The sequence below is a fragment of the Rhinatrema bivittatum genome, chromosome 4 (genome assembly GCF_901001135.1).
Source record: "Rhinatrema bivittatum chromosome 4, aRhiBiv1.1, whole genome shotgun sequence".
NCBI classification, from domain to species: domain Eukaryota; kingdom Metazoa; phylum Chordata; class Amphibia; order Gymnophiona; family Rhinatrematidae; genus Rhinatrema; species Rhinatrema bivittatum.
In genome coordinates this window covers 227,039,723-227,055,582 of record NC_042618.1, presented here as the reverse complement: position 1 = coordinate 227,055,582, position 15,860 = coordinate 227,039,723, and the positions used below count along the sequence as shown (strand labels likewise).

Below are 15,860 nucleotides of genomic sequence, written 5' to 3'. Positions count from 1 at the left end.
CATGGGATAGACTTAGTTTTTGGGTACCTGCCAGGTACTTATAACCTGGATTGGCCACTGTTGAAAACAGGATGCTGGGCTTGTGGACCCTTGGTCTGACCCAGTATGGCATGTTCTTATGTTCTTGATCCTGTCTGTTACAATCAACTTTGTAAAACAGGAAATTAAAGATAGCATCTTCTAAAAGGCACACTACTTACTATTTTATACATGTGGACTGAGAGAATTGCATATTGTTTAACATTGAGAATGTCCTCTGTTATGTACTCAAACTAATTAAAAGCATTTGTCAGCATGTTGTATTGTAGACACCCATGGTTAATTTTGATGTGTTATTCCTTTGCCGTTTATCAGCTAAGAAAGTGTAACTTTGTTCCCTTACTGAATTGGACTTAAATGAATCGCACCAACAGATTATTTATTTTTTATAATTTTATTTTTAATTGCATTTACAATTAACACAAGATAACTTGCACCAGTAAAAAGAATGTCACGGAAAATACAAAAGAAAAAACTACAGATTTTTACCACATATGATGTAGTATTATAATTATTGTAACACAAAAACACCCACGTGAAAAATGCTGAATATATATTGTTGCTATGTGGAAACCTCATATAATTCACTCGGGCTATATTCAGAACGCCTCAAGTGTGGGGTATGCAGTATATTTGTGTACTGCTTTGCATGTCACTCCCAACTTTTATAGACTATGCTGCTCCTACAATTCATAATCATTAGTAACCACTTAGTTAAGCAATCATAATTGTGCAGAAAAGCAGAGTTTTAATCTGAACTTATCTCGACAGTTTGTAAGAACACCAGCCCGACCCAACATGATGCGTGTTTCGATGGCTTCTTCAGGGGTGGGAAGGCAATGCGGTGTTTTAGATCACTGTCTCTCTGCATGAGATGCTAGTAACGGCTTCAGCTTGATTTCTGACAGCCTTTTTTCACGTGGGTGTTTTTGTGTTACAAGGATTTGAGTGTACACCACTGTAATACAGTTGTTTTTCATTTTTGAGTATTATAATTATTGACATTCTTGAAATAATGATGAAGTATTTGGGGGAGACCAAGAGCAGTATAAGAGCGAATCATATCATGAAATACATAAAAAGAAAAAGAAGATTGAGAGAAGGCTATGTCACTTCTTATTACTAAGACTGCATGAGTGACCATTTTAGGAGTGAGTGTCCAGAAAAGCACTTAACTGGGATGGTTCAAAAACATATAATTAGTCCCAAGAGGTTTCACTAAACATTTACACGGATAACGTAGTAGAAATTGACCACCACGAGTAAGAACTTCAGTTCTCATAGACAAAAATTTCCTTCGTCGTTCTTGCGTAACTCTTGTCACATTGGGGTAAATCCAAATCTGTTTTCCATGAAAAGTAATATTCCTATTTTGCAGGAAAACTCTTAGTACCGTTTTCCTTTCACTCATGAAGGCAAAAGAAATTAACGAAGTTCCCCATTGAGAGATCTGTCTCTTGAGAAAGTTCCAGCAAATCAGTGATATCCATATTATGTTGCTCCTGAGCCACTATTCCCACAGTTTCTCTCTCTTCTCGTGGTAAATAATAAGCCTTTGTTATAAGGGACATTGCATCAGCTGAGATCTTCAAAACTTTTACAATATAACTTTTAAAGAAATCTATAGGTGGTATAGATTTAAGCACCGGGAAGTTGAGAACCCTTAAATTCAAGCTTCTTCTTGTGTTTTCTATATTCTCAATTTTCTTAAGAGGCAATTATTTCAAAATGTACCAAACCTTGTTGTATTTTTTCATAAGAAACAAACTTAGCTTCCAGAGCTTGAATCTTGCGCAGTAATCAAACTTTCCATGGCTAATATTCATTTATTTGTATCTGTTCCCTATGAGGCCAATACTTCCCATACACTGTCCAATATTATTATTGCAGGTTTTCTTATTTTAAATTGCATAAATTTAATTTCTGAATCCTCTCCTCCTTCACTCTGTAGGATATTAAAGCCTTTAGACCCCTCTTGTAATAGCTCTTAACATCTCCTTTTGATTCTTCATAGAAGTATCAACAAATTCCAACCCCACAGAATTTGCTGAAGGTACAGAATTCAAAAACGGCGTTTGCCCTGTATCAGAGTATTTAATCCTTCCCCTCTCTTGAGGAGGAGAAGAAATTAAGGTATTCCCACATACCATCGGTATTCCGGAGGGAGGGGTCAGCATTCTAGGTGCTCTTGGGCTTAGTGAGATTTCATTGGCCAAGAGGGCTGGGGTTCACTCTGCTCCAACCCCCACCGCGGCCTCGCCTCCTGGTTTTGGCGTGGAGAAGAGAAATTGCTCAATACTCTGCTGCACCAACTCCGACGAAACCTCAGATTGAGAAGATTCTTTAACTTTCGCCTTTCGTTTCGAATGAGGCATGTTTTGTAGGTAATAAGCCAGGAAAGTTGAAAAGAAAAACGTAGGTTGGAGAGAGACTTCTCCTCCCTGCTACTCAATCGGCGGCCATCTTGGTCTCCTACCACCAGATTATTTTAGAGCCTGGGAAACTGTTTTAAAAAAAATCTGTTCAGTATTTATGTATTCCCTCTAGGTCTACTTGTTCTGTCTATCTTAAACAGTCCCAATCATAATTTGTATGTTGAGGGCACTATTAGGTGCCGCGGGTTGGACATGCTTTTTCCTCCCTTTACTGAATAAGGGGTAAGGGAAAACACGCGTCCAAGAGCAGGCTAACAGTGCGCTCTGTCGGAGCGCACTGTACTGTATCGGCCTGTATATTAGGCTGAAACATGTTAACTCCCTGGAGACTCCTAATCACTTTGACCCCCTCTCCCAGTTTGACTCAGCATACAATGATCCCTCCTCCCCAGCCTGACCCTAGCACACTATCTACCCCCACCTCAGCCTGACCTACTCTCCGAAATAGGCAAGAAGAGGCACTGCAACACAGATCCACATTTTTTATTTTAATTTTCTAATTTCCTGGCTAGTGGCTGTTGTAAAGTGCATATGCATTTGCATATGCATGTTCACCCTGGCAGTTAGCAACAGACACCACGGGATGAAAATGTTGGTTGGTTTTTGTTTTTGTTTTGTTTTTGTTTTTTTAAATTGTTGTGAACCTCTTTGAGTTCTTTAGGTAAGGTGAGTAACAGAAAAAAGTATTATATGTATAGATGTATCAGTTCCTTTATATTTATAAACTTTGAACTGTTTGGTTTACTTTAAACTGTCATACTTTCCAGGTAACTTAAAGCATTGTACAGTGGTGATTTCTACTTGTTTTCCTTACTAGAAATAACCCTTTTCAGCCATCCTATGACACTGTATTTTGCCCATTATGTCCTAAATACTTTGCAGCTCTGTATTACTTGATAATTTGTTGTCAGGATTTTCCAGACTGGTTCATGTCTGCTTAAACTGGTACACATGCAAACTCCACCAAAATATTAATAAGCTTATGGTTGATTTATAATATGCAGTGATCCACAACACTGCCTATACTTACCACCATAGTATGGTTAGTACAGCTGTATTTTTATTGCCATATAGTTTATAGAAATGCATGCTGCTGCTTCCACTAACTGTGCCTTGGCAACATCACACTATTGTTCTTGTATGTAATATCAGAATCATTTTATTTTATTTATGAACATTTGATATTCCTTTTCCCAAAATTGCTCTCAAAGTGGATTACAATAAATTTAAATGAACAGAAGCATAAGACCAGCTTACAATCGAAACAAAATTTGCAATTAACACAGCATTGGGATCCAGCATAGAAAACCCCATTTCTGAATAGTTTCAAGATCCAGTTGCATATAACAGTCCCTCTTGACAGACTACAATCTCCAAATGGTAATACAGTATTCTCTAATTAATCAATTATATATATTTACTATCTCTGTTCTCTTTGTATAGGTGCCACAGAATTGCTGCTTCTTGCCCGCCGGACAGACTTGAGGCGCATTTCCTTAGACACACCAGATTTTACAGACATTGTTTTGCAGTTGGATGATATCCGCCATGCTATTGCCATTGATTATGATCCAGTGGAAGGGTACATTTATTGGACTGATGATGAAGTCAAGGCTATTCGCCGCTCTTTCATTGACGGATCTGGCAGCCAGTTCATTGTTACAGCGCAAGTCGCTCATCCTGATGGCATTGCAGTAGACTGGATAGCCCGGAACCTATACTGGACAGACACTGGAACTGATCGCATTGAAGTGACACGACTCAATGGGACCATGCGAAAGATTTTGATCTCTGAAGACTTGGATGAACCCCGTGCCATAGTGCTGGATCCTGTCACTGGGTAAGCAGCTATTTCTGATGGAATTCTGCAGTGTCCCATCTCCAAACTCTTGTGCCTTTCCTTCCAGTGGATCCATGCTTTTCTCCATGGTCGTGTGTTTTAGTCCCATTCAACTGAAAACCATGAAATTAACTACAGTAACATGTTCAGTTTTGGACTTTCATAAATATGTTCTCTGTGGACTGGACTGTTTGCCTTTTGGTTATCATTCTATTTTATTTTTGTATTACCTGAGTTCGGTGAATTTCAAAATCTCTCCAATGTATATGGAGCTAAGGGAGACAGAGCTATATAGAGGAGACCATCAGGGACATTGTAGAGAAGTCCCATCTCCAATCTGGCAGTCCCTTTGCTGCCTTGGAGGAGAGATCACATGGAAGGAGAACATCACCTTGATGAGGCAGGAAATAAACCTGTAGCTAGGACCCTACTCTCAAGGTGATGTAATATTCCCAGGAGGGAAGAGTTAGGACGGCTGTTGTAGTTGGTGATTCAGTTATTAGGATGATTGATAGATGGGTGGCTGGTGGATGTGAAGATTGCTTGGTAACTTGCCTGTCTGGTGTGAAGGTGGCGGACCTCATGCATCACATGGGTTGTATTTTAGATAGTGTTGGGGCGGAGCTTGGCTGTCTTGGTACGTGTCTGTATCAGTGACATAGGAGAGTGTAGGAGGGGAAGTTATGGAAGCCAAATTTAGGATGTTAGGTAGAAAATTGAAATCCAGAGCCTCCAGGGTAGCACTCACACGTGCTCTCCCTGTTCCACTTGCAAGACCTCAGAGCCAGGCAGAGCTCCAGAGTCTCATTGCGTGGATGAGGCAATGGTGCAGGGAAAAGGGTTTTAGGTTTAAGAACTGGGCATCATTTTGGGGAAGGGGAGTGCCTTTTCCAAAAGGATGGGCTCCATCTTAACTAAAGTGGAACCAGGCAGCTGGCACTAACCTTTAAAAAGGAGATAGCACAGCTTTTAAATTAGATAATGGGGGAAAGCCAATAGTCTCTCAGAATCACACAGTTCAGAATGATATATCTTTGAAGGATACTAAGAGAACAGGGAAATTAGCATTCCAGAAGAGAGGTTGCAGTAAATGCAAAGTGGACAAGGTGTCTTTGAGTAAAGAGTAGAAAGATTCCAAATTACCCTTGTCAATTGATGAGCAAATAATACAAACAAAAAACATAGTTTGAAATGTTTATATATAAATGTTAGAAGTCTTAAAAAAAGAATAAGATGGAAGAGAATAGCACTGGATGAAGAGGTTGATATAATTGACATCACAGAGACCTGGTGGAAGGAGGATAATCAATGGGACACTGTGATAGGGTACAAATTATATTGAAATAGAATGAATGAAATTGGTGGAGAGGTGACACTATGTGTGAAAGAGGGCCTTGAGTCAAACAGGATAAAAATTCTGCAGAAAACAAAATACAATGTTGAATCTTTATGGATAGAAATTCCAAGTGAAAAGGGGAATAAAATAGTAGTGGGGGTAATACAGTCTACCTGACCAAAATGAACAGGCAATGAATTACTAAAAGAAATTAGGGAAGGTAACAAAATGAACAGAACAGTAATAGGTGATTTCATTTACCCCAATATTGACTGGGTGAATATCACATCAGGACATTCTAGAGAGGCAAAGTTCCTAGATGAAATAAATGACTGCTTCATGGAGCAACTGGTAGTACAATAAATAACAAGAGGGGAAACTATTTTAGACCTAGTCCTTAGTAGAACACAGAATTTGGTGCGAGTGGTAACAAGTGTTGGAGCCACTTGAAAATAGTGATCACAATATCAAATTTGACTTAATAACTGGAGAGCGGGCACTAAAGAAATCTACTGCGACAGTATTTAACTTTTAAAAAGGTGACTGATAAAATTAATAAAAGGGATAGGAAAAAACTGAAAGGAGCAACTGCAAAGATTGAGTTTAGATCAGGCAAGGACATTGTTTAAAAATATAATTTAGGAAGCCCAGACACCTAGAAAAAGTGGAAGGAATTCTAAAAGACTACCTGCATGGTTGAAAGTTGAGGTGAGAGAGGCTATAATATTTAAAGAACATCTTTCAAGAAATGGAAAAGATTTCTGAATAAAGAAAATGAGGAACAGATTAAGCACTGGCAAGTTAGATGCAAAACATTGATAAGGAAGGCAAAGAGAATTTGAAAAGAAGTTTGCCATGGAAGCAAAAATTCATATTAAACACTTTTTCAGATACATTGGAGGTAAAAAGCCTATGAGGGAGTCAGTTAGACCATTAGATGCTGAAAGGGTAAAAGGAGCACTTAGGGATGACAAAGTCATAGCAGAGAGACTAAATTAATTCTTTGCTTTGGAATTCAGTGAGGAAAATGTAAGAGAAATACCCATGCCAGAAATGATATTCAAAAGTGTCCCTCCAAGTTCCCCCCAAAAAATCCGTTCTTCACAACACCATTGAAAAACGAGCACTATCAATTGCCGGTCCGCATCACTGGAACTCTCTCCCGCCAGATCTCCGCCAGGAACATTGCCATATCACTTTCAGAAAAAAATTAAAAACTTGGCTGTTCGCCCAAGCATACCCTTGAAGAAGCATCAGGGTCACCCACACAGTCACATACCCCACGGCTACGTCCTCTTTCCGCAACTCAAAGGAACTGTTTTTCGGCTAACCGCACTTTCATATAACTTACCAATCATATACTCTATGTAAATTTGTATATAATTCTTACCATGTAAGCACTTACTTTCTGCTTATATGCTCCGCTCTCCAGTTAGAAATTGTTCAACTTTTCCTTTTTTCTAACAGCCTAGTTCCACATTCCCTGTTATAATGTAACTTTTGCTTTCATTGTTAACTGGTTCACCCCCTAGTTTATTGTAAACCAGTACGATAAGACCTGGTCTTGAGCATCGGCACATTAAAAGAATTTAAATAAATAAATAAAAGTGATGATTCAGAGGAAATGAAACAAAGCTTAGTGAACCTAGAAGATGAACTTTGTCAAATTGACAAACCAAAGAGGAGCTAATCACCTGGACCAGATGGTATACATCCTATAGTGCTTGAAAGAACTGAGAAATTAAATTGCAGATCTGCTATTGGAAATTTGTAACATTGTCTACGGTATCTGAATACTGGAGTGTCGCCAGTGTAAAAAGGGATCAAGGGCTGATCCAGGAAACTACAGACCAGTGAGTCTGACATCCATGCCAGGCAAAATAACTTCTTTCATAAAGAATAAATTTGCTGAACATATAGATAGGCATAGTTTAATGTGACAAAGCCAACATGGATTTAGCCAAGGGAAGTCTTGCCTCACCAATGTGCTTGCATTTTTTGAAGGCATAAACATGTTGATATAGTGTATCTGAATTTCCAGAAAGCATTTGACAAACTCCTTCATAAGAGACTTTGTAGGAACTTAAAATGTCATGGGATAGGGGGCAGTGTTCTATTGTGGATTGTGAACTGGTTAAAAGATAGAAAACAGAATAGGGCTAAATGGTAAATTTTCCAAGTGGAGAAAGGTGAATAGTGAAGTGACCCAGGGATCTGTTCTGGGACCACTGGTTTTTAATATATTTATAAATGACCTGGAAACGAGACCAGCAAGCGAGGTGATCAAATTTGCAGATGATACAAAATTATTCAGTATTATTAAATCACAAGAGTATTGTGAGAAATTGCAAGAGAACCTTGTAAAACTGGGAGACTGGGCATGCAAATGAAATTTAATGTGGACAAGTGCAAAGTGAGGTTCCACATTAGGAGTCTCCATTCAGGAAAAGGATCTAGGCGGTATCATTGATAATACATTGAAATCCTTATATTAAGGCTTTAATCCTTATATTTTTTTTTAACACTTTATTTATAATTTTCAAATACAATTTTTTATATATATTGTATTAGGAAATACATAGTATGGATATCAAGAATATTTTTTTTTTAAACATTGTTCTTTTAAACAAACCTAAAGAGATTCCAACCTATTTAGTGTCATTACAAAAGGGGAGATGCTTGGTCTCCATATATAACAAACGGGAGAAAGCAGGAAATTACAAATTAAATCCATGACATACGTGGTAATAGACTATCTCTATTTTAACTTTTTACCCTGTTTGGTCTATAGGGGAAGATGCTGCAGGTTGTTGTCTCATCTTTTGTTCAAGAAATGATTTTAACTGTTCAGGGATGAAAAAAATATATGACTCTTCCTCTTTACTAATATAACATTTACAGGGAAACCGCAATTTATATGAAAAACCCAGTGACAACACATCTTGGCGAAAAGACAAAAAAGTCTTTCGCCTTTGTTGTGTTGCAACTGCTAAGTCCGGAAAATTTTTTACCGGTTTCTCCATAAATGAGATAGGAAACTTATTAAAGTACTTTTTCATGGTCTTATTCAGATCATTTATAGTGAAAAAAGTGACCAGAAGAGTACCCCAGTCAATCACTTTTACACTAGAGTCTTCAAGAAATCTCGTAAGATCTCCCTGAAACATCTCTTGGGAAATATTCCTATTCCTAGTGGACTTTGGAAGGAAATAACAATTATTCACAACTGGTACTTCCCCAGGAGCAATACCAAGCGCTTCTTGGAAAAAATTAGTCAGAGTGATTAGGGGAGATTCCCCTGTCACTCTGGGAAAATTTATAATACGCAAATTAAAACGTTTGGTAGTGTTCTCTAGGGTCTCCAGTCTAACTGCAATTTGTTCTCTGTCCTTTGCCACGGCAATATTAAACTCCTGATTTTTCACAGCATTATTTTCCAATTGAGCAATTCTTTCATCAGATCTTCTTTGATATTCTTGAGTTTGAACCAAATCCTGGGTATATCTAGAATTATACATGTCCATTTTCCCTTCTAAAACTTTAATATTAAGGGACATTGCTGCAACCATTTCCCATATAGTGTCCAAAGTTACCAGTTCAGGACGTTTAGGCAACACAACTTCTTTACTGCTAGATGTCAAAGCAGCATCAGAGGTAGACCCTGAAACCTCCTGTATTACAGCTGGGGTTAAAATACTTCCAGCTGTGTCCAGGGGGTCGCTGATTTCATTGGGGACTAAATCGTTGCTTGATCCAGATCTTCTTTGAACTGGAGGGAGTCCCACATTAGGACTTAAAGATGCCTCCTCTGCAGAATTGGGCCGTCCTCCCACACTGCCCAGCTCACCAGGTTCCTCAGCCTTCTGGGATTGAGAGATAGGTGAGACTAAGAAATTAGTGATTGCCTGTTGGATGGGCGACGTTAGGGGGGCGGGTAGGGCGGGAAAAACCCTAACCCTACCCTTCCTCTTAGCCGGCATGCTATATACTCAATTTCATAGGCAATCACTGTGTCTCAATATTACCACTCCTTTTTAAATAGGAGATAAGCAGAAGGGAGAGAGACAAGTCCAGCAAAATACTAGAGTTTAAATAGTACCTGGAGCAATGGCTGTGGCTGTATCCAGCGGAGTCCGGCAGAGTCCGATGGAGCGCACGCCCCTTTAGCGCACGCGGCTTCAGCGACGCGCCGGCTCTGCTGCACGCCGCTTATTAGTTGTTCTTATAGACAGCTGCTTCCTCCTTCCGGTCCGGGGCTCCACCCACTGCCCTCGATTTTCTTCTCACTGCACCGTCGAGGTTTGAAACACCCCCGGAAGCAGGGCTTACAGGCAAGCAGTTTTTAACTTCAGAACGCGGTCTCTCTCACCCTTCTCTCCCGCTTCTGGTCGCTTGTTAGCTGTTCTTATAGACAGCTGCTTCCTCCTTCCGGTCCGGGGCTCCGCCCACTGCCCTCAATTTTCTTCTCACTGCACCGTCGAGGTTTGAAACACCCCCGGAAGCAGGGCTTACAGGCAAGCAGTTTTTAACTTCAGAACGCGGTCTCTCTCACCCTTCTCTCCCGCTTCTGGTCGCTTGTTAGCTGTTCTTATAGACAGCTGCTTCCTCCTTCCGGTCCGGGGCTCCGCCCACTGCCCTCGATTTTCTTCTCACTGCACCGTCGAGGTTTGAAACACCCCCGGAAGCAGGGCTTACAGGCAAGCAGTTTTTAACTTCAGAACGCGGTCTCTCTCACCCTTCTCTCCCGCTTCTGGTTGCTTGTTAGCTGTTCTTATAGACAGCTGCTTCCTCCTTCCGGTCCGGGGCTCCGCCCACTGCCCTCGATTTTCTTCTCACTGCACCGTCGAGGTTTGAAACACCCCCGGAAGCAGGGCTTACAGGCAAGCAGTTTTTAACTTCAGAACGCGGTCTCTCTCACCCTTCTCTCCCCTTTAATCCTTATATTAAGGCTTTAATGATACTACTATATTGATATGTTATGTTATGTTATGTTCTTGTTTATTTTAATCTTTCGCTTCCATACTGCCTCTTGTTTATCCCCCCCCATGTTTTTTTTCCCCTGTTAATATGTACTTTCTTTTGTTCAACTGTAAACCGGTATGATGTCCCCACTAATACCGGTATATAAAAATTTCTAAATAAATAAATCTTCTGAGAAAAGTGTGCAGCAGCAGCCAAGAAAGCAAATAGAATGCTAAGGCTTATTAGGAAAGGAGTGGAGAATAAAACAGAGTATATCATAATGTTTTAGTATCGCTCTATGGTGTAACCTAATCTTGAGAACTGTGTGCATTTCTGGTCACCATATCTCAAAAAAGATATAGCAGAATTAGAAAAGGTACAGAGAAGGGCTACCAAAATGATAAAGGGAATGGAACAATTCTCCTATGAGGGAAAGGCTAAAGAGGTTAGGACTCTTCAGCTTGGAGAAGAGACGGCCGAGGTGAGATATGATAGAGGTTTATAAAACAAGTGGAAAGGAATGAGTAAATGTTAATCAGTTTACTCTTTCAAAAAGTACACACAATGAAGGAACTAACTAGGTAATACATTTAAAACTAATAAGTGAATATATTTTTTTTACTCAACACATTTGGGCTCTGTAATTCGTTGGCGAAGGATGTTGGTGAAAGCTATTAGTGTAGCTGCCTTTGGAAACGGTTTGGACAAGCTCCTAGAGGAAAAGTACATAAACCATTATTAAGGTGGAGTTGCAGATATCCACTGCTTATTCTTGTGATAAGCAACTTGGAATCTATCTATCCCTTGGGATCCTGTCAGGTACTTGTGACGCTGCTTGCCCACTATTGGAAACAGGATACTGGGTTTGTTGGACCCTTGGTCTAATACAGTATGTCAAGTATTATGTTGAGCTAATGCTTGAAAAAGGCTGTTTCCTAGCATGTAGCAGATGGATTCAGGACCAATGGGTATAGTGTACTCCTGATAGCAGTTGGAGACAGATCAGATTTCAATCTGACGTCAGCCCTAGTACATATACCCCTGCAGGAAGTGCAGCTCTTCAGTATTTTCCGTCTCCATAGCAGTTAGGGGCTACCTGCACGCTCTTACAGCGTTAGAGTAAATTTACCGGAGAAAACCCAAAATAAGAAATCTTACCTCTACAGAAGGGCCCTGGTGACGCCCTCTGGTCCCTCCCCAGTTGAGAATTCCTGAGGTGACTTCCGCGATCCCTTGGAGGTGAGCCTCGGTCCGGCGGCCGACTCTCGGCGGGGACCTAGCCCCCAATTTCGGGCGCGGCTGAGAGGCAGCAGGTGCAACCTCGAGCACGGCGGTGAAGGTACTTCCCCTCTCCCCCCGCAGCCGGAGACCGCCTTCTTTAAAGACTCCAGTCTCCGAAGCTCGAGGAGTCACACAGGTTGCCTGCTGGGACCAGTGCCACAGGGTTGATCCGCCCTAGCAGGGCTAGGCCCCAGTTAGATCCAAGTGTCCTCCCACATGGAGACCCTCCCAGGTGGTCGCCATATTGTCTGCGTGGTTGCCGTCGCCATTTTGGCCCTGTTGGCCGCCCTGTCCGCTGTCTCGATCCGTGCGCACAAAGGGCAAGCCGGGCACACAAATTACTTGTGCGCACAATATCGCACGCTTAAGTACCGTGCGCACAAGTTACGCGCGTAACACGCGCTTTCTGTGCCGAGCGCATATCTGCGACTTATGCGCACATCAGCGTGCACATCCTGAGCACACACCCATTCCACGTGCACATATTCGACGCACCAGAGCGCATAACAGATTTTACACGCCTACATCCATGGCACCACCAGAAAAGGAGCTCAGGGCCTCTGCCCAGCATGCCACATCAGAGCCGCACAACACGAAGAGGCCAACGCCTTGTGTATCTAGTGCGAGGAGGCCCTGGGAGATCCAGCCCAGGGCCAGCCCCAACTGGGACTGAGTGCTAGCTCCTCCAGAAGTATCCCAGACCTAGCGAGTCCCAGAGGGGACCCCCTCTCAAACGGGACCCCCAGGGACACAGTGCCTCCTAGCTTGGACCCACCGTCTATCTCCTGGGTGGAATTCTTCAAAGGTCTGCACACCTTCGTTCACATGCAGACAGAGCCTCCAATAACACGGCCTTAGCCTCCACCAGAGGACCTTTACACCCCTGACCCCTCTAGGTCCAGAGAAGTGAATCCACCACCCAGAAGCCCCACCTCCAGAGACATGGACAACTTGGAGGAGGAATCGGAGCCCCTTGAGGAGGGGGAACTCCCTCTGGGGACAGAGCCTCACTGGACCATGAGACGCTTCTTCACCAAGGACGAGCTTCCAGGCTTGGTCACCCACAGCTTGAAGGAGCTTGCTATCCCGGGCACAAGTGCCTCGGGGGAGCCTAAGACTAACCCCCTGCTAGAGGGACTCCGTCAGACCTCCTGCCATTTCCCTCTGTTACAAGCCGTCCAACAGCTAATTGACCTGGAATGGATCGCTCCAGAGTCTACATTCAAAGGGGGACGGGCTATGGCAGCCATGTATCCTCTGGACCCGGCGGCCAGAGGTGGACATGCCCAGAAGGTGGATGCCATGGTCTGCGTGTTCTTGAAGCGCACTATTATCCCAGTGGAGGGAGGTGCAGCGCTCAAAGATGCTCAAGACAGACATGTGGAATCCATTCTTAAACAGTCCTTTGACGTCGCCGCTATGTCCCTGCAGATAGCGGCCTGCACTGTGGTGACACGTGCCTGCCTATCACAGACCAGGAGCAACACTCCTGGGGAAGCCATGGAACTAGCAGTATCATTCTTCGCGGATACTGCTTCCGACCAGGTGCGCACCGCTTCTAGAGGAGTGTCATCAGCTGTGGCAGCCAGGAGGCAACTCTGGCTCCGAAGCTGGTCGGCCGACGCATCTTCCAAAATGAGACTCTCAAGGATACCCTTCAAGGGATCCCTCCTGTTCAGCAGCGAACTAGAGAAACTTGCTAACAAATGGGGCGAGTCCCCACTGCCGCGGCTACTGGAAGACAGGAATAAGAGAAACCAGCGACCCCCCCCCCCCCCCCCCCGATCTTCCAGGGGCAGAGATTCACAGCGCTTCAATCCATACAGAAACACTTACCAAGTGCCTCGTCCTACAGGCAGGAACCAGTCCTTTCGGAACAAGCACAACAAAAGGGGAACCAGCTCGGGACCAGGCCCCAGCCGCACCCCACAATGAGAATCAGCCGACCCGTCCAAAGGAAGAAGCCATAGGGGCAGACTTGCCCTATTCTACCAAAGATGGGTCGAGAGAACTTCAGATAAGTGGGTCCTAACCATCATTCGAAAGGGGTACTACCTGGATTTCCTCCGAACCCCCCGGACAAGTTCGTGGAATCCCCCTGCCCCGACCTCTCCAAGAGGGTGGCAGTGGAAGCTACACTGACCAGATTACTGGCCCTAGAGGCCATAACCCCAGTGCCTCCACAACAAATAAATACTGGGCATTATTCCATTTATTTTATCATCCCCAAGAAAGAGGGAATGTTCAGGCCCATCCTGGACCTCAAGTCGGTCAACCGTCACCTGAGGATTCCCCGTTTCCGCATGGAAACCCTACGTTCTGTAATAAGGGCGATACAACCGGGAGAGTTCCTCACATCCCTGGGTCTGTCGGAAGCCTACCTACACATTCCGCTCCATCAAGAACATCAGCGCTTCCTACGCTTCAAAATCCTGGACCATCACTACCAGTTCCGGGCACTACTCTTCCGGTTAGCCACAGTACCCCGGACGTTCACCAAGATCATAGTGGTGGTGGCGGCAACACTGAGGAAGGAAGGAATCCTCGTACACCCTTACCTCGATTGGCTGATCAGGGCGAAATCCCCAGAGCAGAGCTTTCCAAACTTTTCATGTTGGTGACACACTTTTTAGACAAACATAATTTCGGGACACAGTAATTCAGTCTACTAGCAAACCAGAGGTTGTATGCAGTGTAACAAAGGAAAAAAGAAACATCACCCATCCTTATAAAACAAATCAAGAAATATAAAATCATCAGCAGTAAAACAGTACTAACAAAAAGAACATATATTTCGAAACAGCTGATGAGTGGAATATCCAATTAAAAACTCATATAAAACATTTCCAGATACCAACAAAATATTTCAAAATAGCAGACACAAAGACCCAGTAATGAAAAATAATAAGGATACAAACATTTTTTTGCTCTGCATACCTGGGAACGTTTGATATCCAGGTGTCCTGAGATTGTTCTGAATTAGCAGGAGGTGGGGTGGTTTGCTTGGAACTTTCTCCTCTCTGTCACATACCAGCGCTCTCTCTCACACTGGCTCTCAATGACACACCTATACACACATGCTCTCAGTACTCACATATACACATGTTTTTTCTCTCTCACTTATATAGGCTCTTAATTACACATTTACACACATGCTGTCTATCTTTTCACGCTTACACACACACAGGCTTTCAATCACACACATACATGCTGTCTTTTTCTCTCACACACAGACTCTCATTCACATGCTTACAAACATGTCCTCTCTTTCTCTCATTTACACACAGGCTCTCAATCACATACTCACATGCTCCCTCACCTAAATCAGCTCTCAATCACACACAGACACACATGGTCTCTCATTTAAACACAGGCTCTCAATCACATACTCACATGCTCCATCACCTAAACCAGCTCTCAATCACACACAGACACACATGGTCTCTCTCTCTCTCATTTAAACACAGGCTCTTAATCATACATACACATGATTTCTCTCACACACAAAGGATTTCAATCATACACACATACTCTTTCACACAAACAGGTTTTCAATCACAAACTTACACATACAGGTTCCCAATGGTAAACTTACATTCATGCTCTCTCTCTCTCACAGGCAGGCTCTCAATCACAGACATACTCTCTTTCACATGTACAGGCTCTCAATCATTCACATACATGCAATCTCTCACTCTCTCATACACACACACACAGGGCCCCGCGGCCCGGAAGAGGAAGTGGAGAGTATTGGGTGAGTGCGCGGCAAGAAAAGGCCACGCTAGTGCGCTCGGCATCGGCCCGAAGAAAAGAAGACTGCAGCGCGGCTCGGAGGAAAATGAAGAGCTTCAACCGCGGCCGATGGGACTCCGCCTCCGCGAGGGCTGAAAACGAAGAGGTTAGCGTTGGGAGGAGGCTGCTGCTGCCGCGAGTTCCCGGGGGGGGGGGGGAAGAGAGAATGAATGAG

General features: G+C 43.1%; 1 protein-coding gene across 1 annotated transcript in view; it reads left to right on the top strand.

The window, feature by feature from the left end:
• The window catches only part of LRP6 (LDL receptor related protein 6), a 334,641-nt gene that overhangs the window by 174,701 nt on the left and 144,080 nt on the right, over positions 1 to 15,860 (top strand). Inside the window, exon 6 of the mRNA XM_029599796.1 lies at positions 3,918 to 4,314. Within this exon, the coding sequence (XP_029455656.1) occupies positions 3,918 to 4,314 (397 nt within the window). The remainder of the gene's footprint in view (positions 1 to 3,917; positions 4,315 to 15,860) is intronic.